This window comes from Geotrypetes seraphini, chromosome 3, assembly GCF_902459505.1.
Source record: "Geotrypetes seraphini chromosome 3, aGeoSer1.1, whole genome shotgun sequence".
NCBI lineage: Eukaryota > Metazoa > Chordata > Amphibia > Gymnophiona > Dermophiidae > Geotrypetes > Geotrypetes seraphini.
The window spans coordinates 286,732,480-286,759,370 of NC_047086.1; the positions used below are offsets into that span (position 1 = coordinate 286,732,480).

The 26,891-nt window shown below is 42.4% G+C and overlaps 1 protein-coding gene across 1 annotated transcript in view; it reads right to left on the bottom strand.

Annotated features, from left to right (window-relative positions):
* KIF26B (kinesin family member 26B) overlaps nt 1-26,891 on the bottom strand; it is an 841,003-nt gene that overhangs the window by 59,504 nt on the left and 754,608 nt on the right. The window contains exons 11-12 of the mRNA XM_033938154.1: nt 19,816-19,978; nt 2,033-5,438 (exon numbers count right to left, since the gene is read on the bottom strand). Coding sequence (XP_033794045.1) covers nt 2,033-5,438; nt 19,816-19,978 — 3,569 coding nt within the window. The remainder of the gene's footprint in view (nt 1-2,032; nt 5,439-19,815; nt 19,979-26,891) is intronic.

The window sequence follows — 26,891 nt, forward strand, 5'->3', positions numbered from 1 at the left end:
GGGGCTGGCTGCATAGCCTGGTAGAGCAGGGAGGGAAGTGGGCTAGGTGCAGAGCCTGCAGGGAAGGGGGCTGGGTGCAGAGCCTGGTAGGGAGTGAGGGGGCTGAGTACAGAGCTTGGTAGGAGGGGACTGGGTTCAGAGCCTTTCAGGGCAAGAAGGGAAGGGGGCTGGGTGAAGAGCCTTGTAGGGAAGGGGGGACAGGGTGCAGAGCCTGGCAGGGAGGGGGTCAGGGTGCAGAGCCTGGCAAGGAGTGAAGGAGGCTAGGTGCAAAGCCTGGTATATTTTATTAAATATATTAGTACACAATTTGGTTTGGAATGTTTTTTTTCTTGTTTTCCTCCTCTAAACCTAGGTGCGCCTTATGATCAAGTGCGTCTTATAGTGCAAAAAATACAGTACTTGGAGAAAGCCCTTAGTAAAATCCTAATTCAAAACAACTTTATTGGAGTCAATTGGGTTATTGAGTGGAGATTTATGGCTATAAATTATAAGGACGGGAGACAAAATTTTTATCAGGTATATTAGTGAAAGGAGGAAGACAAAAAAATAGAATTACGAGACTGAAAGAAGGTATAAATCGCTATGTGGAGAGTGATGAGGAAAAAGCAAATGTACTAAACAAATACTTCTGTTTGGTGTTCACAGAAGAAAAACATGGAGAAGGACCGTGATTGGTCAGCAAAGTTACACCTGAGAATGGAGTGGATCCTGCACCATTCATGGAAGAAAGTGTTTATGAACAAAATGAAAAATTGAAGGTGGACAAAGCTACTGGACCGGATGGGATTCATCCCAGGATATTGAGGGAGGTTCTGCCAGGTCCTCCTAAAGATTTGTTCAATAAATCTTTAGAGATGAGAAATTCCACGGGACTCGAGAAGAGCGGATGTGGTCCCTCTTCACAAAAGTGGTTGCAGAGATGAAGTGGGAAACTACAGGCCAGTAAGCCTCACTTCAGTTATTGGAAAAATAATGGAAAAGTTGCTGAAGGAAAGGATAGTGAAATTCTTATAATTTAATGGATTTCAAGATACGAGGCAACATGGGTTTACTAAAGGTAAATCATGCCAAACAAATCTGATTGAACTTTTTAACTGGGATGTGCCTAAGGGCTCCTTTTATCAAGCCGTGGTAGTGGTTTAACACGCGTAATAGCACACGTTAAACCGCCGGCCGTGCTAGCCGCTACAGCCTCCTCTTGAGCAGGCGGTAGTTTTTAGCCAGCACGGTGGTTAGCGCATGATAAAAAGTCACGCGCGTTAACCCAACTAGCGCGGCTTGATGAAAGAAGCCCTAAGTTCATGCTCCTAGCTTCAACAGGCTTCTAAATCTAGGATTCTAGAAAAATCAGGCAGCAACAGGAGCAGATTTTACCCAGATAAAAGATTTTGAAAATTGTCCTCAGTAAAAATATTGCATTCTATAACATGGAGGGGATCTTGTTACTTTTGGGGTGGACGATGCACTATGTTTTCCCTCAAACCTTCAATGTTGCCCAAACTGCAATTTTTAGTATTACCAACTGCCCTAGGTTTACCCTGACACACCAATCCTACAACATTTGCATCTATGAACTTGTAGTCTGACTCTCTTTTTCACGACACTCTTTAAAAAAAACACCCAATTGTCTGAGTGTTGCTGAACCCGAGGAAGCAGAACTGATGTTTCAGTCATCATGCTGTGGCTTTCTTCAGGGTGTGAAGTAAGCTGTGGAAGCCTAAGACAACATTAATTGTACATTTCTCAAAAGAAAACATGAATAATATAATACTAAACCAACCTCAACTCTCAAGCATCAAAGCTCATCAGAAAGCAATGAGGAAAAAAAAAAATTAAGATGAGAGGAAAAGAAGAAACAGAAAAGAGTTGTACCTTAAAGAAAATCTAATTACCAGTTCAGAAATGCAATAAGGCAAACCCAGAATTGGTTCAGCCTGTCAAGATTGACAGGGGTCAGGTGGCAGCCTTACATATTACCTCTTGAGGTGCAGTGTCTTGGTTACTGCTTAAAATATACAACTGCATGCATTACCTGGATTTGATCGCTTTTTGGGTGTTTTGAGACTTCGGCACCTCCCGCTTAGAGAACTACTGTTCTCACTCATAGAGTCTTGTGCTGAAGATGCACTCCCTGTTGCTTCACTGTCTCTCATCATGCTCTCATAGCCACTACTTCCACCACTGTGGTAAAACAAGGCAGTTTTCCCCATTGCAGGAGGCAGCTCACCACTCAGAACGCTGCTGTTGTCACTCCCATGGCCACTACTGCAACGGTGTGGTTTCCGAGGAGGGGTGACTTTACTATAAGGTGAAGGCAGTGTGTGGACAGTGGGCTTTTCATCACTATGGAGGCTGCCACGTTCATCTGTCTCTGAGTTTCCTCTCATGTGCAAACTCTTAGCGATAGTGCTTCCTTGCAAAAGTTCTGAAATCCTCCCATTGACTGCTCTGAGAGGAAGTTTTGAAGCAAGTCCAGTGCCTCTGTTTCTGCTTAGAGACTGGGTTGACCAGGATAAATTTTTCCCATTGGGAGGCAGGCTTGAACTTCGGCCTACAGACTGTGGCAAAGACTTGGTAGAAAAGCTGAGAGTTTTAGTGGTGGAGGCAGACAAACTACGAGCCTTAGGATTTGCTAGAAGGAGCTTGCTCACTGCTGATATCTTAGATGGACTGGACTTTGGTGAAGCACCTGCAGACTGGGAAACACAGGAATTAGTAGGTGAAGACAATACACTACGGCTGAGGCTTCTGCCAGTCCGTGGCATGGTGCTGTCTTTAACAGGGCTCATTCTAGAACTTACTGAAGATAAACTGCCAGCTCTTTCTAATGATAAGCATTCATAGTGGCTCCCATTAGACCGTCCTAATGAATTAGTTCTGCTTGCTAGCTGTTCAAGTTTGGCACTGAACAATTTGCTGCTGCTGTTAATACTGGTGTCCACAACCAAACTCTTCAGTTTACTATTGATTTCATCTGGAAAAACAGCTAAAGATGATAAAGGTTGGCTAGATGGACTATCGCTGCAAGTGTTGTGCTGAGGGCTAGCCCTGTTCCTTTGATCTAAACTAGACTTTCTTACAGGAGGCAGTGGTGGCGCACCTTTGGGTCGAGAGAGAAGGCAGTGCTTGGGAGAAGCAACCCTCCTCTCTAAGGTAGACTTAGATGCCTGAGACATAGCAGCAGGGCAATCTCCATTGTTTTCAGCAACAAAATTGAAAGAATTATTCTCTATATCTCCCTGTTTCATAACCTTTGGCAACTCCTGTGATATACTGCCTGTTTTGGAGCCATCATTTGTATGAACGGGACTGTGAGTGGCAGAATTTGGCAATGCCATCTCACACCCATCTACAATCCTTTTCAATCTATCAGACAATGGTGATGTGGCTCCCTCTTCACTGCTGCTGCTAAACCTGTCAGTTGAGTTTTCTTTTCTGCTTTCTTCAGGTTTCATTGCACTGACCACCGCATTAAGCCTTGCTCCTTCACTGGAGCCAATGTGGTCTTTTTTCACATCATCCTCCCGTTTTAGCCAGGGATCTTCAAACGTGATTTCCATCCTGTTGCTGGACTCTTTACTTTCCTGAGGATGGGGGGCATTAATAGGTGAAACATCCGTTGATACAGCATCAGTCTCCTTATTAAAAGAACTCACAGCAATGCATGGGTAAAGGGTAATATTGGTGTTCATAGGGATATAAGCTTCACAACCACTCAAGTTTGATGTGTTTGAAATTGTGACAGTAGTTTTCCCCAAAGATGATATTTTGCAGCCCCTAATGGACGACGCTTTATCGAACATTTCTGCGGATGTTTCTGATAGGATGCACAAATCATCAGTCATGGAACTTTGCATATCAACATTAGTATTTTGTATGGCATTTGCCAACTCGAGGTTGGGAGCATCTGCCATTGCTTCACCATGACCGTAGCATGTCTGTGCAACAAAACTGTGACAGGAATGATCGCCATCACTTCCAGTGCTCATTTCACTTAACCAAGAGCTAATAGATGAGCGTCTGCTGCCATGGTCTCTGACTTTTTCATCTATCCCTGCTTTAGGAAGTGGCAGGAATTGTGTAATACTGACCTCTGAAATGGGTGCTGCAGTAGAGTAGCACTCAAGATCCTCACTGATGCTACTAATAATACTAACAGGTCTGGAACCAGAAGCTAAGGCCTGCACAGAACAGTCACTATTAAAGCTGATGATGCTAGTGGGACGCCCATTCTCAAGGACTCCACTAATAGTTAGCTCTTCAACTAAGGTGAATACTAACTCATCCTCTCCGTTGAGTTCTAACGGCTGCTGCACAGTTACCATGGTGGTGCTAAGAACTTCTTTCTTGGGTTCAAATGAAATTTTTGATTTCTGATCGTCAAATGCAGACTCCACGGAGCCTCCACTAGTGGAAGACAAAGATCTTTTCAGAATTTGAGGACTCATTCCTACTGGTGGTGTTCGAATCTCTGGCTGTAGCAAAGACTCACCAGATGTGATCTGTGTGTCCTTGTTCAAGGATGATGGTGGAACGGGATTGGGCAATACCCCTTTCTGAGTGTAGACCTTGCACCGCTGAGAAGGAGAGTTTGGTGGCTTATATTCTGCAGTTTTGGAGAGACTTGCTATGCCAAGGCGGGGTGAACCCATTGCTCTGGATTTTCCCTCAACAAATCCACAAGTGTTGAGGCCTTCTCTGCTTCCCTGCAGACTTGTACTGTGTACCAACTGTGACTGTGAAGAACTGCCTTGACTGCTACAACTACCAGTTACACTTCTAGGAGATGAAGGGGTTGAAATGTTCGTCAGAGATCCAGTCAAGACAGGTGAGTTATTTCTTTGCATTTTGTTAGCTGCTGGATTAATATTTTCCCTTGCTTCCCTATCAAGATGATGCCTGTCTGTTTCATTATCAGCTTTATTTGAATCTGATAAATACTTTGGTTCTGCCACTTGAGTTGAAATGGGGCACTTTGTTGTGTGGTCTGCACTTAATTGAGCTGGTACTTCTTCAAAGGGGAACCTGTTGGTCTCTTCACTACCATCTATGCAGTCTAGCCTCTCTTGCAGCTCAGCAAAAGTATTGCATTTCAGGCAGTCTCCCTCTGATTTATTGGAAAGAACCTCAGTTGCTTCCTCAAGTTTGATATCACTTTTTGTTTTTTGAAGCACGGGGACTATGGGAACAAAATCAGGTGGCCCTTCGTTATCAGTCAGCTCTTTGTCAGAAAGTGCTGTGCCATTTGGCCCAACATATATGACTGTGTCACAGGATTGCTCACTGCTGGAAGAGTAGTCAGGGTCACTTGATAGGTTCAGAAGTGGAAAGTCAGGGTCATCAACTACATTTCTGGAATGGAACGGTCTCAGTTGGGTTGGTCTGCGCATTCTTCCTTCCTCACAGGAACTTTCTCCTCCAGAAGAGCTTGAAGTATACTATGAATAAAGAGTATGAGATACAAATTAAGTTCTTGATAACAGGAATGAACACTGTCATAACTATAGATGAAATTAAATTCTATAACAGTATTAAAGCCAATTAAATACAGTTCAGTTGTATTTCAGGTCAGGTTATTAATTTGATATACTGTACTGCCTTTCACAATGAAATTAAAAATTACAAAACCTTAGAAGCAATGATTAAATATAAATTAACAGAACAGATTAGACATTATAGAAACATATATCAACAAACTGAAAAAAAAGAAACAAACAAAATTAAAACATAAAGCCACAAATTTAAAAAAAATTGAAATAAAATATAAGGAAAATGAAAAAAAATACACATAATAGCAAGAATTAAAAAGTCAAAGTAAAATATAGCAAAAAATAAAAAGTTAAAATATATATATCATAACAACTAATTATAGATCATAAATCAGAGCCACTATCTTCAGGGTAGGAAGCTAGAATATCCTCAACACTAGCGGCCTCTTTTACAAAGCCGCGCTAGTGGCTGTGCTGCGCTAATGGCCCCGAAACCCATAGAGATTTAAAGGGTTTCGGGGCTGTTGCCATGCGGCTTTGTAAAAGAGGCTGTACATGTTATACAATATACCCTTAAAATCCTGCCTTGAAAAAACTCAGCTCCCTGAAATGTAAATACTACTGTCAAAATTACAGTCGTGAAAAAATTAGGATACCCCATGAAATATTCTTAAGAAATGTTCACATATCAATGTAAAATCTTTTATTTATTTATCTCTGGAAAAGAAAATGATGTAATTGCAGGTAAACAACAAAACTTTTCCTTGATTTAATCAAGATATCCACAAAAATGTATATTCTAACTGAGGAATAAATTAGGACACCCTATACCCTAATAGCTAGTGTTACCCCCCTTTGGCTGAAATAACTGCAGTGAGACACTTCTTGTAGCTATCTATCAGACTCTGACATTGGTCTGAGGAAAGTTTGGCCCACTCCTTAATGCAGAATTCTTTCAGTTGTGAGATGTTTGAGGGTTTTCTTGCATGTACAGTCCGTTTCAAATCACCCCACAGCATCTCAATGGGATTTAGATCAGGGCTTTGACTCGGCCACTCCAGGACTCTCCATTTCTTAGTTTTCAGCCAGTCCTTAGTGGATTTACTGGTATGTTTTGGGTCATTGTCGTGTTGCAGGGTTCAGTTCCATTTCAGCTTTAAATTTCCTATAGATGGTCTCACATGTTCCTCAAGCACCCTCTGATACATGGTAGAATTCATGGTGGATTCTATGATGGTGAGCTGGCCAGGTCCTGCAGCATCCCCAAACCATGACACTTCCACCTCCGTGCTTCACAGTTGGCATGAGGTTCTTTTCCTGGAATGCTGTATTTGGTGTATGCCAAACATGTCCTCTTTTCTGGTGTCCAAATAATTAAATTTTAGACTCATTTGTCCATAGAACACTATTCCAGAAGTCCTGGTGTTTGTCTACATTCTCTGTGGCAAACTTCAGTCTGGTCTTGATGTTTTTCATAGAGAGCAAAGGTTTCCTTTATGCACACCTCCCAGGCAAGTTCAATTTGTGCAGACTTTTTCTGATTGTAAAAGCATGCACTTTCACATTAACAGTAGCAAGAGCCTGCTGTAGGTCCTGTGATGACATTTTAGGGTTTTTGGAGACTTCTTTTAGCATCTTGTGGTCTGGTCTGGGGGGTCAACTTGCTTGGACAGCCAGACCTGGGCATGTTGTAGACTGCATTGGTTGCCATTAAAGTGTGGCTCGTTTGAAGACCTGGCCCTCTCTGCTGTTTCCTTTGGACAGCCTGATGCCTAACCCATGTGAAACACAAATTTTAAATCCACTGTATCTGCTCAATGCTGGTGTTAAGGTCTAGCACGCGGAGCAATGTAGTGCGTTATTCCGCGTGTTAAAGTCCTAACGCAGCTTAATAAAAGGAGGCCTAAGTGTGCTAATGTTGTTTTTAAGAGTTTATATGGGATTTTCTTCACCACTGTTTCCTCTTTCTTTTAATTCGCATCGTCTTCAGTCTACTAGGAATATACATAAATTTAAATTAAAATTTCCATCTGTCAGAGGGATTCAAACTTTGGGTAAATTCTCACATTCTTAGAACTTCTTTATCTTTGACCTATTTTAGAAAAATTTTGAAAACGTATCTGTTTAAGAAATTCCTAACAGATAGTTGAAAGAGAATGTCTCTTTGAGAATTTCTCTAATCAATTGTTGAATGTTAATATTCATTACTGTCTCATTAATGTATTATTAACTTAAAGTTTGTTAACCGGGTCAAGTCCCCTTGGGGAATGATATAAGACTGAAGATTAGATTAATAATAATAATAATGGTTCTAGGCGGTTCACAACAAATAAAAACTGAACATACAGCAAAGAATACAATTTAAAATGGAAGTACATCAGATAATAAAACATAAGACATGCATAAAATTTTAAAAAGATGACAGAATACAATTAGGATACAAATTTATCAAATAATTGGGTCTTCAATAATTTTCTAAAATCAAGATAGGAAGGGGAAAGCAAATATTTATTTATATGTGAAATTAAGTTTGTATTTTGATATTGAATCAATCCTGTGCTATCATCATGTCTAATTAGGAATGGCTACAATGGCTCTCCTATGTCTGCATCTGCCCACACCCTGAAACAGCCATGAATGTAAAACGCTGGTGTAATAGACCTTTCTAACGCAGATAAGCCTTTTTATGTATAAGAACATAAGAACATAAGAAATGCCATCTCCGGATCAGACCTTCGGTCCATCAAGTCCGGCGATCCGCACACGCGGAGGCCCTGCCAGGTGTACACCTGTCGTAATTTATAGTCCACCATATCCTTACATGCCTCTCTTAAGGAGATATGCATCTAGTTTGCTCTTGAAGCCTAGGACGGTCGTGCCTGTTTTGTTTTTTATGACAAGTAGAAGTGTGTTTCGTTATTACAGTATTTTTCTGCAAATCTATGAACATGACATAACAGTCAAATGACAGTATTTTGTATTAATTGAAGCCCTTTAAGAGAATGAACAGTAATAACTGACAGAAGACTAGTTCTATAGTCCAGTGTACTAAGCATCCAGGCATGAAATAACAAGAATAAATCTTTCTAGTCCAAGTAAGGTCACAGTAATCAAATTCCTTGCATGAAATAAAAACAGACCTTAGTCAGTTGAGACGTGTGTCCCTGAAATATCAAATTAGCATCTAGAACAGTGGTCTCAAACTCAAACCCTTTGCGGGGCCACATTTTGGATTTGTAGGTACTTGGAGGGCCGCAGAAAAAATAGTTAATGTCTTATTAAAGAAATGACAATTTTGCATGAGGTAAAACTCTTTATAGTTTATAAAACTTTCCTTTAACAGTTAAAAGTAAAGATATATAAACTATAAAGAGTTTTACCTCATGCAAAATTGTCATTTCTTTAATAAGACATTAACTATTTTTTCTGCGGCACCCACATTTAAAGTTCAATATCTTTTCTTTCTCAAAACTGGCACATTTCAATCACTAAATTGAAAAAAAAATAATTTTCCTACCTTTATTTGGTAATTTCATCAGTCTCTGGTTGCACTTTATTCTTCTGACTGTGCATCCAATACTTCTTCCCTTCTTTCAGCCTCCTGTATGCTTTCTCTTCTCAAGACCTCATTCCCTCCCCCCAACTTTTTCTTTCTTTCTCTATGTCTGTCTTTCTCTGACTCCGTGCCCCATTTTTTGCTTTGTTTCTGGTTCCCTGTCCCCCTCCTTCTTTCTTTCTTCCTTCCTTCCTCTGTGCCCCATTTTTTGCTTTTTTTTCTGGCTCCCTGTCCCCAGCCCACCTTCCTTCTTTCTTTCTTTCTTTCTTCCTTCCTTCCTGCCCTCCCCCATGCCACCGCCGCTGCGGAATAGGCTGCTGCCGCTGCCGCTGTCGGGAATAGGCCGTGATCTCCCTGCTTCTCTTCTGCACAGGGCCGACCAACTCTCACTGCCCGACGTCAATTCTAACGTTGGAAAGGACGTTCCGGGTAGCCAGGCAGCGATTGGCTAGCCAGAACGTCCTCTCGATGTCAAGTTTCAAGTTTCAAGTTTATTTGAATTTGATATTTCGCTTATCAAAAACTAAGCGAATTACATAGTAAAAAGGTTATAGCATAAGACAAAGAGACTAGTTATTTTACATAAAAAATATCAAGGGGCTGTGACAAAACTGACAATACAGACGTACTAATATACACTTAGGAGAGAACATTAGGAAGTAAAAGTTACATTTTGCTGTTTCCCAAAGGGAAGAAAAGGGATATGTGAAAGGTAGGGTCGAACATTAGGTTAGGGTTAGATTTGAGAGGAGATATAGGCAGTTTAGTTCTTCACAGAAAGAGTTGAATGTCAGAATTGATGTCGGGCCGCGAGAGTTGGTCGGCCCCGCAGGAAAGAGAAGCAGGGAGATCAAAGAACACGGTGCCAGCCTGATCCCCGATGGCAGCAGTGAGAAGGGAAGGGAAGCAGGTTGGGCACCACTGCTCTAGACGAGCCGCGAGCCGCACTCTAGGGAGAACAGTGGACCGCTCCCCATCTTGGTACGCCACTGGAGCAGCAGCGTGTCTGGCCGGCTCGTTCGTTCAAAGCCGCGGGTGGCGGCTCCTTGCGAGATCCGTGTGCGTCTGAAGCCTCTCTGATGTTGTGACATCAGAGAGGCTTCCGATGCAGGAATGGATAGCGCAAGGAGCCGCCAACCCGCGGCTTTGAACGAACGAGCCGGCTGCTGCTCCAAAAGGAAGAGAATGATCGCCTCCAGACCGCGGGCAGCAAATAAAACCTGGAGAGCCACATGCGGCCCGTGGGCCGCGTGTTTGAGACTGCTGATCTAGAACTATTCCCAAAACAAACCCATCTGTTTCGTACAAGTTCAGTATCCAAAATAAAAGGAGATAAATTTTCATGTAATGATTGAAACCCCTGGTCTACCTTGACAAACTACAGCTAGATTCTACTGCACGATGCATGAAGTTCTGTGCTCAGATCTGTACATTTTCTGACACTTTTCAAGTGTAAAATAAGCCTACATGTAGACAGTAAGCAGGGAAAGCTCCTTGCATATGAGAAAAATTTATTTCACTAGACTGTAAAATTTCTATTTTGCAAGCTACTTCATTGCTAATGAGTAATCAAGTCAAGGTTCATGCAATACAGTACAATGATATTTGCATAACCTTTGCCAATTGCGATTGTATCAGGAATAATATAGTACTCAAAAGGAAATCCCCAGTAAGAGCAAACTATTTTCACATTCACATTCACTCACTATCTAAAATGCAATGCATTTTTGAACAGATATATTAAACAGTGCTTGATCTTACATACTATATTTTTTTACTTCCTTTTAGAACACCTAAGTACAATCACCAGTGGCATAGCGAGGGTGAGCAGTGCCCAGGACAGTGCCCCTCCCCCATCGTCATGTGTGCATGCTCCTTCCCTGTACCAACTTGAATGGATGGATCTCTACTATAAGTCTCAGATTCTGAAAATTTAGAGGTGTGGGTACTCTATTACTTACAATTAAGTGTTCTTTTATTATATCACAAAAATATCATAAATCTTCTATGACATAATTTCACAATTAAGAAAAATAAAAAAATAAATTGGAGTAAATCAGAGATTCTTCCGCTAAATGTACACTGTCCAAAGGGATTATTTGACTCATTCCCTTTTCTTTGGAAAGAAGAGGGTATAAAATATTTAGGTATTTGGATTCAAAAAACACTGGAAGATACAATGAAAGTAAATGAAAAATCCTTATTGCTAAAGGTCTCAGAAATGTGTGAGCAATGGAACCCATTACATCTGTCTTGGTGGGGGAGAGTTCAAACGGTTAAAATGCTGATTTTTCCTGTGGTTTGCTACCATGTTGCCAGTTTATTTTCAGGGGTCCTTTTATAAGAAATTGAATAGTATTCTTACTAAATTTATTTGGCTGGGTAAAACTGCTCGAGTTGCTTTAGTATCTTTACAAAAACCAATTGTGGCAGGTGGGGTAAATTCCCCAAACTTTTTTAGGTTTCATCAGGCCTATATACTGTGTTAGGGTATGTATTGGATCCTTCCTGAGATCATGGAGCATCTTCCGGACTGGTTTTACTTGGAATGGCAACTCCTGTCTCCATTGCGATTGTGTCATGTTTTAAGTATCAAGTTACCTAGGCTTTATAAGGACAATAGAATTTTAGTTTCCACATGGCAAACATTAAAATTTATTAATAACCTAACATCTATTCTGATTCATCAATCCACATGTCAGTCCTTATGGCTGAACTCCAAGATTCAAATTGGCGAGTTTAAGATCATCTGGAAGCATTGGATACAGACAGGTATATGTACTTAAGATGATGTGTTATCAAATGGGAGACTGCTTGAATTTTCACAACTGCAACAATCATTTGGCATTGCAAAGTCTCAAATATAGAAGTGGTTGCAGTTGAAGCAGGCCATTCATAAAGGGTTCCCTGATAGGCGAAATTTAAAAAATCAGTATAGCTTGCCAGGCCTTTGCTTCCAGACAGATTTCCTAAGGCATCAGGCCGCCAAGTGGTACAAATTAATGTCGGAATATTTGAATAAGAAACCTAAAACTGGCTTAAAAGATATTTGGAGCACTGAGATTAAGCAGCATATTTCTGCGACTCAATGGCCACGGATTTGGTCTTGGAGGATGAGATGTACAGCATCAGCATCTATGAGACAAACTTGTTTTTTTTGTTGCATAGACGTTTTTGGACCGCTGTTAGATTACCAAAGCTAGATAGTTCAAAATCAAATAGATGCTGGCACTGTTATCTCGAGATAGGGACACTGGATCATCTGCTCTTCTTTTGTCTCTTGATACTTAAATTTTGGCGATCCATTTGGGGTCAAATTACTATAATACTGGAAGTTCCATTGGCATTCACGTATGATGTAGTGCTGTTTGGTACGTTATTGAGGACCAAAAATCCAATAACTCCATTTAATAATAGACTACTTCTTATCATGACAGGAGTTGCCATACAACTTATTTTGAAAAATTGGGACAGGTTAAACTATAGTTTTTGGTGGGAATCCTTGAGCCAAACTTATAAATTTGAATGTATAGGAGTTGCAGCTTTCCTCAAGTGGACTGTCCTGATTGCTCTAAAATGTATTTTGTTGAAATGGCTTGAGACTGATGCTCCAGACTATTCTCTATGGCGATGCCGCATGATTACTCTCCCGATGTGGGAGAGGAGGGATGTGAAGGATCTTTCTTCTCTCCCAGGCCGCATTTTTCAGCGCACTTGGGAACCTTTTTGGACTACCTTGACTCCTTTGGCTCGTAGCCGGGTGCTTAACTGTTGATTCTTGTTTTAAGATTCCTTTTGTTTAGTTTGGTGCTCTATTTTCTTTGATATTTCCATGGTAATATATATTTGGATGGAGGACCCGGGGTGGGAGGGAGATAGGGGGGTTGTTTGGGTTTGAATGAGGGCGGGTGTGGGGGGGTTCTTTGGGGGGTATTTTTCTAAACTGTTGAGCTGTTTTGCTTATTGGTATCCTTGCTTTGTTGCAGCTTTGTTTGCTCAATAAAATATATTTGAATATAAATTTGAATGTATGAGTGCGATACTATTGGGACATTATAAAAAATTCAAGGAGGTTTGGGACCCATTGACAAAATTTTGTAAAGATTGAATATTAGTTTTAGCCCTTTGATTATACACATCCGGGGTGGGCGGGAGGGGGGGGATTATGCCTTTAATATATTATTTGATTGTAAGTTTGTCTTGATCACTTGTATTACTCTTGTTTGTCTTTACGCTGTATGGAAGGGTGGAGGGGGGAAGGGATATGTATTTATTATATCATTTGATGGTATTTAAGTGCTGTTTATTTTGTACATGGTTTGATTATATGTTGCACTTGATGTTGGTTTTTAAAATGAATAAAGATATTAAAAAAAGAAGAAAAATACCGATTTGTGAAATGTATAATCCTTTAAGGAATAAGGCAGAGCTTATCTCTAAGATTCTGCTGTTCCAGACTTTTGACTTTATTAGGGGGTTCCAATGACATATTTATATATGTGCCAAGGTTCTTTTATTTTTTGAGTGTATTAGCTAGACCAGAACAACAAACCTTTTGTTGCTTCCTATAATTTAAATGGTCAGGTTGACTTCTATTACAGTATAAGGTGCTGTCAATAATTCATCAGACTATGTATCATGTAGTTCTCACATGTTTTTATGACATACTGGTGGTATATTGTCCTGGGAGGGCATTAAAATCTAAAAGTAATATGAGGCTGTCAGTGGATAAACTAGCCAAGGTACGTAACTCAATGTTTTCAATAGTTGGGATGAAACTTTGGAATACTTTGCTGGGGCAAGTGCATATGTGTGCTGGCAGGCATCTTAAAAAAATTCTTAAAGACACAGTTGTTTGTAAGTGCATTTATGTGAGCAAGCGAATGGTTGAGCAGTTGTGCAGATATTGAGCCGTTTTATTATATGTGTATATGTAATGTCTTTTAATGGATTGTGTATGTTTTTTTGAAACCACCTAGGTTTTAAGCGGGATATAAATTTTTAAATAAATAAATAAAATAAATATTTGGAGGCGAGCCTTTTGCTACTTGAATCCTTCATTGTGGAATATGTTACCAGCTACAATAAGTTGCATTACAACTATTTAGGATTTCGTAAAGAACTAAAGACGTGGAGGGGCATAATAAAAAAAAACGTCTAAGTCCCCTTTTGGCCTAAGGCCTTAAAAGTTAAAAATAGAAGCAGGGAAAATGTCCATTATCAAAAAAAATGTCCAAAAGGAGGTTTTTTTTAAAATAATGGCCTGCCTCTACGTTCAGCTGTTTAAACGCCCAGACCACTACTACATCTAAACTTATACCATATAATCAATCTAAAAAAGCCTAAGCCCCAAACATCCAAAACAAGGGCTTTTAGGCGAAGGAGGAGCCAGTCCTTCGCCTAAAAGCTGGATTCTGTAACTGGTGTCTGTCAAAAACAACACCGGTTACAGTATCCCCCCCCCCCCCCGACGATATCGGGGCAAGAGGGAGCCCAAGCCCTCTTGCCCTGCAGCACCCCCAACCTTCCCGACACTATTGGGGCAGGAGGGAGCCCAAGCCCTCCTGCCCCGTGGCACTCCTGAACCCGATTACGTTTGGGGCAGGAGGGAGCCCAAGCCCTCCTGCCCCGCGGCACTCCCGTACCCCTGATTATGTTTGGGGCAAGAGGGAGCCCAGCCCTCTTACCCTGCAATCCCCAACCTCCCCGATGACATCAGGGCAAGAGGGAGCCCAAGCCCTCTTGCCAAACAGCACCCCAGACTTCCCCGACACTATCGGGGCAGGAGGGAGGCCAAGCCCTCCTGCCCGGTGATCCCCAACCCCCCCCACTGAGTCCAATCCGGCCAGGAGGGAGCCCAAGCCCTCCTGGCCACTCAACCTCCACCCCCTACAAGATCGAGCAGGAGGGAGCCCATCCCCTCCTGCCCAAGTGGACCCCCTACCCTGAACCCCCCCTAAAATAGGGGCAGGAAGGATCCCAGGCCCTCCTGCCCTCGACTCACCCCCCCACGACCACCCCTACGAACCCCCGATCAGTCCCCCGCTGACCCATGACCCCCCCCCACCCCCAATCCCACCCCCCATACCTGGACATCGTTGGCCAGATGGACGGGTGCCAAGCCCGCCTGTCCGGCAGGCCAGCCAGTGCAGGAATGGGGCTGAATTGGCCCAGGTGGCTCAAACCGCGCCCACAGGTGGGGCCTGAGGTGCCTGGGTCAGCCAGAATAGGCCTGGGAGCCTTAGACCCCTCCTGTGGGTGGGGCCTTAGACACATGGACCCAACCCGGCCCATTTGCTTAAGTTCCCGCCCACAGGAGGAGCCTAAGGCTCCTGGGCCTATTCTGGTTGGCCCAGGCACCTCAGGCCCCACCTGTGGGCAGGGTTTGAGCCTTCTGGGCCAATCTGGCCCCATTACTGTGCTGGCTGGCCTGCCGGATGGGCGGGCTTGGCACCTGTCCGTCCGGCCAACGATGCCCAGGTACGGGGGAGTGGGATTGGGGGGGGGGGTCAGCGGGGGGGCGATCGGGGGCGGTTATTGGGGTTGAGTCAAGGGCAGGAGGGCCTGGGATCCCTCCTGCCCCTATTTTAGTGGGGGTGGGGGGGTAGGATGTCTGCCTGGGCAGGAGGGGTTGGGCTCCCTCCTGCCCAATCTTGTAGGGGGTGGGGGTCGAGTGGCCAGGATGGCTTGGGCTCCCTCCTGACCAGATCGGACTTGGCAGGGGGGGATTGGGGATCGCGGGGCAGGAAGGCTTGGGCTCCCTCCTGCCCCGATAGTGTCAGGGAGATCGGGGGTGCCGCGGGGCAAGAGGGCTTGGGCTCCCTCTTGCCCCGATGTCGTCGGGGGGGGGGGTTGGGGTTCGCGGGGCAAGAGGGCTTGGGCTCCCTCTTGCCCTAATGTCGTCGGGGGGGGGGGTGATGTATCACGGTCTGTGAGATTGGCTATTTCCCCTGCCACGATGCGATCACTCCTCTACATGAACTGCCACAACCCGCGGCAGGAGAGATTGGGCATTTCTCCTGCCACGGGTAGCGGTTGTTCAGGTAGAGGGGTGATCGCATCGTGGTAGGGAGATGAGGTATCTCTCCTGCTGCGATGGTTGCGGTGGGGGGGTGGGTAGGTTGACGGGCCGCTGAACTAATCACGCCAGCTGCCATCAGCTCAGCGGCCCCTTTTTCGGCACTTATACCTGTTTTGACTTGGTCTAAGTCAAAACGTATAAGTGTTGACTAGGCAACCTGTCTAATGTTTTGGTTATACCTGTTGTACGCCTAGGTGTAGGTCGGCCCACCTCCCGCCCTTTCCCCGCCTCTAAAAATGCCTCTTTCTCTCTGTGCATTTAGAGGCAGGAGAAAGGTCTAAGCTGGTTTTAGATACGTCTAAAACCAGCTTTGATTATAGGTACTTGGACGATCAGGCTTTTTGATCGTCCAAGTAGCAATTTAGGTCACTTTTTAGATGTTTTTTTTTTATTATGAGCCCCATAGCTGTTTAGCACTACTTTTTATTTTTATCTTTGAAACTGTGAGTTGAATTTTTTTTGTTGTTGCCTTGGATATTTTTTGTATGAATTTTTTTTATGTAAACCCACTTAAATACATTGAGATAAGTGGTATATCAAGTAACTCATCCAGTCCAGTCCAGAAGCTTCTACATGAAGCAGCACATATACACAGAGGTGGTGCATTCACAACTTCCATGCAAATGATTACTCATAATTGGAAGAATTGGGATCACCTTAGTTTTTCCTTTTTTGTAGGCGAGCTTATGTTTAACTTATAAGTATGAGAAAATGAATGTTGACATGCTGGGGCATAATAAGATATTCAAACTAGTTTGGGGTCCATTGAGGTTTTTTGTAGATTTGCAATAGTTGTCCTTTATCTTTATTTTCTGTTGTTTTTTACCCCCCACATCTAGGGGGTATATATTTTGTTTTGGTATTATTCCTGATGTTAATGATGGATGGGGGAGGGAATTTTTATCTTTGTATAGATACTGATTGGTTATAAGTGCTTGGTTGATTATCATTATTGTATTGCACTTTTTGTTGGCATTAAAAAATAAATAAAGTTCACAACTTCCATGCTTCACAAACCAACATTTGTAAGTGCCACCGATTAAGTAGTGAGATTGTAATTTTAAGTGGTTTCAATTTGGAGGTGGACATAAACCATATGGAATGAAAGAGAATGACTCCCTTAATCCCTGATGAGAAATTCTGTCCGTCAACCAACTGTGGATGTTCTCTTGTAACCCATTCTGAACTCTTCTGGGAGGACGGGACAGAAACCAAATAAATAAATAAAACAAGCAAAAAAAAAATCTATACATTCCTAATCTGGATTTGGTGCAAGGAACCTCACCGGTTGGACATAGTGGCCCTGATTCCATAAATGCGCCTAGATTGCTGCACCTAACTGATCTAGGCACCTAACTTAATTTTTTTAATTGGCTTAATCAGTGCTGATAGTTGAAAGTGCCATTAAAATCCAATTAAAAAATGCTTAAAAATTAACTAGCTGGTAGGCGCCTAACTTGGTAGGTGTCTACACCGAGGCACCTAATAGCACAAAGGCATAGTTAGGGGCAGAATTTGGGCATGGATTCATTTAGGTCAAGAAAATGACCTAAATGAATCCAGTCCTGGCTTAAATGGCAGTTTGCCGAAGAATTTAATGCCTACCAGTGCTTAACAATGCTTAAGTGCCACTAGGAGCAATTCTATAGATGGCGTCTAGCAGATGATTGACGGCTACAACTAAGAGCACCTTCAACTTATAAGCCATTTGTAGAATCAGACCCAGTATTTACAAAGAAAAGAGGGGAGGAGGAGAGTTCAAGTTATGGGGTGTTGCTCTTAGGGATGAAGTGAAAGCAAAAAAAAAAAAAGACAAGTAGTGAACAGGTTTCTTATTATGGCCTATAGCTGTTGCTCTTTTATTAGTATTTTTGAAGCTGTTATACTGTTAAAAATAAAATATACAAAAAAAAAGCAACAATTCATATGGATTCACAGTCATAAGCGCACCGGACAAAGGCATGCCGACATTACAGAGCAGACAATTGAGCGCAAGACTCCAGCGCGCTACCGTAAAAGTTTATTTTAAAGAGCTCCGAGGGTGTGTGTGAGGGGGGAACCCCCCAGTTTACTTAATAGTGTTCGCGCTGCCGTTGGGGGGGGGGTTAGGGGTTGGAACCACTGTTCCCTCTAAGCTGAGCAGGAGTCCTCCACCCACAGTCTCACCAATAGAGGGTGCTGTTTTACTGTCACATTTTTCAATTGTGAGGGACAGGCAAGTTCTGCAGGACTCCAGGGAACATACCTGTCCTTAGCGACTGAAAATATTCCACCCCCTAGTGGTAGCAATGCAGCTGGAGGACACCTGCTCAGCTTAGAGGGAACACTCACCCCCATTATAGAGGAAACAACTTTTTCCTTATTTTTTAGGGGGAAAAGTTAAGTTTTCTGAATAATGTGGGGGGTTACACCCCCCCCAATGGCAGTGCGAACACTATTAAGTAAACTGGGGGGGTTCCCCCTCCACGCCCCCACGGAGCTCTTTAAAATAAACTTTTACGGCGGCACACTGGAGTCTTGCGCTCAATTGTCTGCTCTGTAATGTTGGCATGGCTTTGTCCGGTGCACTTTTGTCCTGTCACCATCCATATGTGCCTTTAAGCAAGTATAAATCCCAATATGGAAATTTTCCCTCATAAATGATGATTCCCTAGCCACACCCAAATCATTCCCAAACCTTACCCAAACCATGACCCCCTTGAAATCTACTTGATGTGGATGTCCATGTCCAAACAGCAGCTTTAAGGAGAAGAAAAATCCAAGCCTAAAAACAAGGATGCCCTAAATTAGACCTGTTTTAGTCACGCCCAGGATACAAAAAGGTTTTCTGTTTGAGCAGTTGACCACTGGAGGGTTCACAATTACAAAATAAGAGGAAAGTGGGTCTCTGTTTAATGAGAGCCAAAAGTCAGATTTCTGCAAATAACAACAAATTATTACTTATAATGACTGGAGTTGCCATTCAGAGCAAACAAAACAAAAAACTGCAGACTTTGTACACGATGCAGGCAGCCTTTATTTATAACGAATAAAACATTAGATTAAAAACCTTTTACCAGGCAAGGGACCCAACACGGTCCGTGTTTCGTATAATCTTCATCAGGGGTCCAATAAGTGACGTGCTGAGGAAATCTGAAAAGCTGGTGACACGCTGAAAGTGCTGCCGGCAGCGTGTCACCAGCTTTTCAGATTTCCTCAGCACGTCACTTAATAAATAAAATAAAAATAAAAAAAATAAAGTGCATTGCACTAACCAGTAGGCTGCCTCTCTGTTTTGCAGAGATATCTGTGTGGCCATTCTTCTAAGAATGCTGCAGACAGACATTCTTGCCCTTGCTTTTTTGCCCTTCATTTGTTGGACATTTCCATTTGAAAAATGGCTGTCTATGCAGGACATCTTCAGCACACGGATGTTCATCTCATAAATATTTTCAAACAGGAAGTTTGGACCGATTTCCTGTTGGAAAATCATGTAAGATGGACGTCCATTTTGGATGTTATAAGCTCAGCGTTTCTATTCTAACTTGGACTCCTTTTTGAAAATACCCCTCCACATGTCCAGGGGTTAATCAGCAAAAATCATGGCTAGATTAACACCATGGACATTTATACCTGCTTTCTGATAGAGTTCTTCAGTTTTTTTCTTCCTAATCTAAACAGGTACTAGAAGTTCTGTGTTTTATTCTTACCTTTGTTTTCTTTTTCTTCATCCTTAGGACCCGGGAAGCAAGCTGGATAGTGGACAGTGTCTCTGCATAATTGCCCGCAGCTGCTGAAATGTGAGCAATCATAGTGGTGCGACAGTTCATATTTCCCAAAGACTCCCGGAGCAACATAGTCAATTTGCTCTCCCTAGAAAGCAAAAATTATTCAGGTTATGTTAGCGAACAATGTTTTGCCTCCTAAACAAGCGTATGACAGATAATCCATATTATTCTGTGGTTTAGGGATATGTCTACAGCTAAACAAGTTATTTATTTAATTTTTTTTTTTTAAACCAAAAATAGTCCGCTTAAAACCTAAATGGGTACCATAGCAAACATACATAATAAACACCAACATAAAACATTCTTCACATTTAACATAAGTTAATTAATAATTCTGTAATCACCTAAAAATTAATATTCTGCATACATTAAAAAAAAACCCAAAACGTTTCTGCAAATAAGGAAGTACTGTATTCAAAAACTTTTTGAATTGTTGTATATTGTTTATCATCCATAATTGCTCTAAGTTGTTCCACATTTGCACTCCAGTCACTGAAATAGCCTTAGCTCTAGTATCAGCATATTTAATCTTGTGAAATCAACTAATAAATGCTTCACTACCACAGATCTCAGTAAGCATTGTGGATTATACCATGTCATTACCTGAGATAGATACCACAATATTCCAAAATGAATTGCCTGAAATGTCATTACCAATACTTTAAATACAATTCTACTTTTAACAGACAGCCAGTACAATTGTTTCAAAAAATGAGAAACTACCATCACAGATCAACCGCGCAATAGTGTTCTGAACCACTTGCAATGCCTCACCTTCAGAAGATACCATCCCAAGATACAAAGCATTGCAGTAGTCCAATCTTTGTAGAACTATACACTGAACTACTATTCTAAAATCATAAGTATATGATTCAACCTCCTTAAAGATGCATCTGAAAAAAGAAGGATTTAACAATAGCTAATACTTGTTCTCTTATTGACAAAGTTGAATCCAACCAAACACTTAAAACCTTAATCTTCCTCTTAACTGAAATTATCATAGTATCCACTTCAATTTCCTCTGGCCAGTCTGGATCCTCCACTCTACCCGTCAATAATTCCATAATAGAAACATAGAAAATGATGGCAGAAAAGGGCCACGGCCCATCTAATAGTGCATTTTTCGGACTATAAGACGCACCGGACCATAAGATGCACCCACTTGTAGAGGAGGAAAAACCATGAAAAATTTTTTTCTTCTTAGTTTTTCTTCCTCTACACATAGGTGCGTCTGGTGGTCTGGTAATGGGAAGTCCAAATCCGGCCACAGCCCGAAGAAGCAGCCTGCAGCTCGAAGCCGCCCGCAGCCCGAAGAAGCAGCCTACATCCCGAAGCCCCCCTCCCGGTTACCTTTTTTAAGTAGCGATGGTCCAGCGCAGTCTTCTGCTGGATGGATGCCTTTCTCTGCAGAGCAACACATAACGCAGGAGTGCAACCTTTGCACTTCCTGCCTGGTCCCATGCCGCTCTGTGATTGGCTGCAGTCAGTAACTGCAGCCATTCACATTGCGGTGAGGGACCAGGCAGGAAGTGCAAAGGTCGCGTTCCTACATTGAGCGTCGCTCTGCAAAGAGACAGCCATCCAGCAGGAGACAGCATTGGACCACCACCACTTAAAAAAGGTACCGGGGGGGGGGGGTCGTGCGGTGTACTTGGTCCATAAGACCCTGTTCCAGCCCCTTTTTTGGGGGGTGGAAAAAGTGCATCTTATGGTCTGAAAAATACAGTAATTCTGTTTTAGAGAGATTCAAATCCAATTTCTGATGCTATATCCAAATATTCACCACTCTCAAATAGAGCACCAATTCACACATGCTTGTTGAAGGCCCTCCAGATGCGGCTGGAGCCGAGGGCTTTCCAAAACCCAGACAAACTGCCAGGTTTTGGAAAGTCCATCCAGGAACCCGAACAGTCCTCTATAAAGAGAACATATCCAGGTTTTCCAGGACATCTGGTAACCCTATACATGACCCTCTAAGGCAGGAAGTTACATCACAGGTAGAGGTGCATAACTTGGAAGACCCGGCAGCAGTGTGCACAGGTTAGGTCCCGTGCATTTTCACATTGTTTATGCTACAGCTGGGAAAGCAGCAGGAGAGAGAGAAAGGTCACAGACTGACCTTTCCCTCTCTCCTGAAGTTAAGTCTCTCCCTGAGCTGGGGAGACTTAGCCTTCCAAAGCTTAATGCTTTGTAAACTTCTTAGGGAACATGTGCTTTATAATTTATTAGGACTTGCTATATCGCTGTTGCTAACTAGCAAATCACAATGGTGTACAATATAATGACTAAAAGCAAAAAGGAAGGAAAAGAACTACAATAATTGTCAACAGTAAAGAGAACAGCATTCGTAACCAAAGGGCATTCACACTAGAGAATGACACGGGGAAAAATTCTGTTCCCGTCACTGCCCCATCCCCGGACCACCATCCTCTTCACCGCCCCGTCCCCGCCGTCCCCTTCACCGCCCCGTCCCCATCTCCACCGTCCCCTTTGCTGCCCCATCCCCGTCCCCGTAGCATCCATACAAGCCTCAGTACTGCAATATTTAGCTTATTCCTTCCTTATAAATCAAAGTTCTGGCTGCTAAACTAGAGAAAGAGATGTTCAGCTGGATTGGCTTTGTTTATAAATTTTTATAAACACAATTAATATAGTACTTTATCCTAAAGCAAAATAAATAAATAGAAAATTTTTTTCTACCTTTGTTGTCTGGTTTCTGCTTCCCTCATCTTCTCATTCATTTCATTCCATCCACTGTTTGCCATCTCTCTGCATCTTCCATTTGCTCTGTTACTTTGCCTCTCCTTTCACCCCCCCCCCCCCCAAATTGGTCTGGCACCCATCTTCTTCCCTCCGCTCCCCCATAGTCTGGCATCTCTGCCTTCTTCCCTTCCAGCGTCTTCTCCCCACTCTCTGTTACCCATTTCCCTTCAGGGTCTTCTCCCCACTCTCTCTTCCCCATTTCCCAGCGTCTTCTCCCCACTCTCTCTTCTGGATTTTAGAGGAAGGAGGATCCGCCAGTTCATGCAAAGCAAAAGAAGTGATTTGCCCAGGAAGTGCTTCAGTGTAGAGGAGATGCTGGAGGAGCCCCTGGGGCTTTAGTTAAAGGCAACCAGAGGCATTTTGCACGATTGACTTAGGCGCCTAGATTCTTTGTAAACTCTAAACACCACAAAGAGACACTTTTTTATATACAATCTCTCCACATATGCAGGACCTGGAGAGCCACCATCCTTTGCTCTGTAAATCTTCAATCGGGGCTACGGATGTGGCCCTGTCTCCCGACCAATTTTCCCAATTTTAGAGACCACCTGGGCTTTTCTCTGCTTTCTTTTATCCGTCTTTCTCCGAAAGGCGCTGCTTTGATGTGATCTTGCAGCCAGCACCTTGAAGTCGCATCGTGTTGCCTGCTGGAAAAATCTCCTCCGATGCAACCGGAAACAGGAAGTTGCATCAGAGGAGACTTTTCCAGCATCCACACGCGATGCGACTTCAAGGCTCCGGATGCAATATAGCGTGCAGCCTTATAGAAATCGCCAGTTTCGCCACAAAGAGAAGGTAAGGGAAAGGGAGGGAGGGATGGGGATGCACGGCCGGCGGGAGAGAGGGGGCTACCGGACCGCACGCTCGTTCACTGCGCGTGCTCACCATTCACAGCTCCACGGGGCGGTGAATGGCCTTGTCCCTGATCTCGGGGTGACCTTTTTTTTTTGTCACCATTTCAGCGGGTTACCCACGGCTAGCCGCAGGTAACAACCACCGTGTCATTCTCTAATTCACACCATAGAATGGTAGAGGGTGATGGATAAGGAAAGGGGGAGGAGAGTGGGCAAGAGCACTAATGGTTCGAGCTGCTGCCTCAGCACCCTGATATTGTGAGTTTGATCCCTGCCTGCTCCTTGTGACTCTGGGCATGTTACTTAGCACTCCATTGCCCCAGGTAACACAGTTCGATTGTGAGCCTGCAATGACAGGTTGGGGTGGGGGGAAGGGTAGATTTTGTTTTTTATATAATTATAAGGAATGTTAAGAAGGGAATTTATTGTATGCTTTTATGTGAGTTAAAAATTGTTATGGAATGGGAGGGAGGGGGGGAGATAAGTTTTAAAGTGGATTAATGGAGAATATTAAGTGTTATATTTAAGTTAAAATGTTATTTGCTGTCACACTTATTATAAGTTTTAAAAATGAATAAAGATTAAAAAAAAAAAAAAAAATCAAGAACGTTCATAGCAGAATTAGCTGGTAAAGCATTTATCTACATTTTCATTCAGACCAATAGGAACATATGATTTAAGGTGAAAAATCCAAAAATTTTTCCACTTAAGGAGGTAAGTATGTCTATCGCCATCAAAACTTGTGGGAATCTGTTCCATAATGCACCATTCTAACTGAGAAAAAAACATGTTGGTAAGTCTCTTCCGGCAGTGGCAGTAGCACAACGGTGCACGAGGCAGGCGCGCGCTTTTTGCGTGCGTACTTGGTCCCGCACTGCACTCCGAATAGCTGGGGGTGGAAAAAGTGCATCTTATGAAGCAAAAAAATACAGTAATCATGACAGAGAAACAGTTAGCGGGGGATGGTTAAACTGCTGGCTAGGTTTTAAGTGTTGAAGGCATTCTCGAAAAGGTGGGCTTTCAGTCTGTTTTTGAACAAGGGGTAGGGTAGGGGCATGACGCATGACCTCAAGAAATCTATTCCAGGCATCCTGGGCAAGTGCTGAATACTGACTTAACTGGCCATGTGTTAGCCGGCTCCTCTGAAGCCCAGCACTGACTATCCAGGAAAAACACTGGCGGTGGTCAGCAAAATGCGCACCACCGCCAGGTGACTATTGACCCCAGAGTTTTACTTTAGAAAGGATGTTTCCTGATTCGTGCCTTGAGAAAAACTCTTTATTGAATAAAGCTCTTCAATTTCATAATGCAACAGTATCAGTGGAAGTGTCCATTAAAAATCAAACACATTCAAGCATAGCACAGTACAGTCAATTTTACTTGAGAGGAGAAATATCTAATGCTGTCTCAACCTTCAGGCGCTGCCAGATTATTTGTTATAATTAATGGTTACAGTTAGAAAACACAAACGTATCACTATTTTCCTGTGCCTTAGACATGACAGCTATTTAGGTATTGGTAATCAAGTCAAAAACGTCGGTGCAGAATTAATGAACACTAATTATACATGTAATGAAGTTTAACTATGAGATCATGGAGAGATTTTATGCTATGATTACAAGACACTGAAAGCTTAGTAAGTGGATAATGCCAATCTGCAATGGATATCTCTACGCTGTTAAAACCACTCAAGCTACTATTTTAGACTGCAATTAATTATAGTTGTCAATGTTTTTACAGCAGCTTAAGACTTCAGACGCTGTGCTTAACCTTTACACATCCAAGACTCGCTCCTTCCTAAAGCCATCTCAAAGTGATTAATTTTTTGTCTATCACTAGGCATATCAGATGATGGCAATCCTAAGTAGAACAATTTGAAAAGCTCATGCTATTTAATTCTATATCATTCTGTCTCTAGTGAGATAATTAAATTTTCTGATGGCACAAAGTTGTTCAAAATTGTTAACTTACAAGAGGATTGTGAAAAATTGCATGAGGACCTTGTGAGACAGGGATACTGGATATCAAAACGGCTGATGACTTTTAATGTGAGCAAAGAGATACATGTGGGAAAGAGGAACCTGAACTAAAGCTATGTAATGCAGGGTTCCACTTTAGGAGTCACTGCTCAAGAAAAGGATCTAGGTGTTATCATTGAGGATACATTGAAAACCTTGGCTCAATGTGTAGTGGTGGCTAAGAAAGCAAATAGAATGATAGGAATTATCAGGAAAGGAATGGAAAACAAAGATGAAAATGTTGTAATGCCCTTGTATCGATCTCTGGTATGGCTGCACCTCAAATACTGTATGCAGTTCTGGTCACCATATCTCAAAAAAGATATAGTGAAATTCGAAAAGGTACAGAGAAGGGTGATGAAAATGATAAAAATGGATAGGACAATTTTCCTATGAGGAAAGGGTAAAGCGGCTAGGGCTCTTCAGCTTGGAGAAGGAATGGCTCAGGGGTGATATAATAGAGGTCTATAAAATAATGAGTGGAGTGGAAAGGGTATATGTGAATCGCTTGTTCATTCTTTCCAAAAAGAGTAGGACTAGTGGGCATGCAATAAAGCTACTAAGTAGTACATTTAAAACAAACCAGAGAAAATATTTCTTCACACAATGTGTACTTAAACTCTGGAATTCTTCACCAGAAAATGTGGTGAAATCAGTTAGCTTAACAGGGTTTAGAAAAGGATTGGCTAATTTCCAAAAAGAGAAGTCCATAGGCTATTATTGAGATGACTTCGAGAAATACACTGTTTATTCTTAGGATAAAACTTGGATGTAAGCAAAGACAAATTCTTAGACCTTTTTATCCAAATTCTTAGACCTTTTTCTCCAACCAGAACTTCAGAAAGTGAAATCCTACATCAAAGACACTACTCACATGTTGAGATTACTTAATGAAATTCAGGATGTACAGGATCAATGGCTGTTGGCGACGTTTGACGTCACAGCCTTGTATACGATGATTCCGACGGACCAAGCTCTCACCTTGCTTAAAGAAATATTTAGTCATCAAATGATACGTCCTCATTTATCTACTGATATTTTGATGGAAATGGCAACTCTTGTTTTGACCAAGAGCTATTTTTGGTTTCATGAGGGTTTTTATTTACAACGACATGGTATTGCCATGGGGGCATCCCTGGCTCCGTCTTTAGCCACTTTGTTTATGGCTAGCATGGAGGAGGAGAAGATATATCACATGCCGCTGTTCAGACATGGTCATTTGGAAGCGATATCTTGATGATATCTTTTGTATTTGGTCATCGACTGAAGCCAATTTTGACAAGTTCGTGAATGACCTTAATTCAATAGATGCAAACATTCAATTCACAGCTACAAAGGACTTTCACGAACTAGCCTTTTTAGA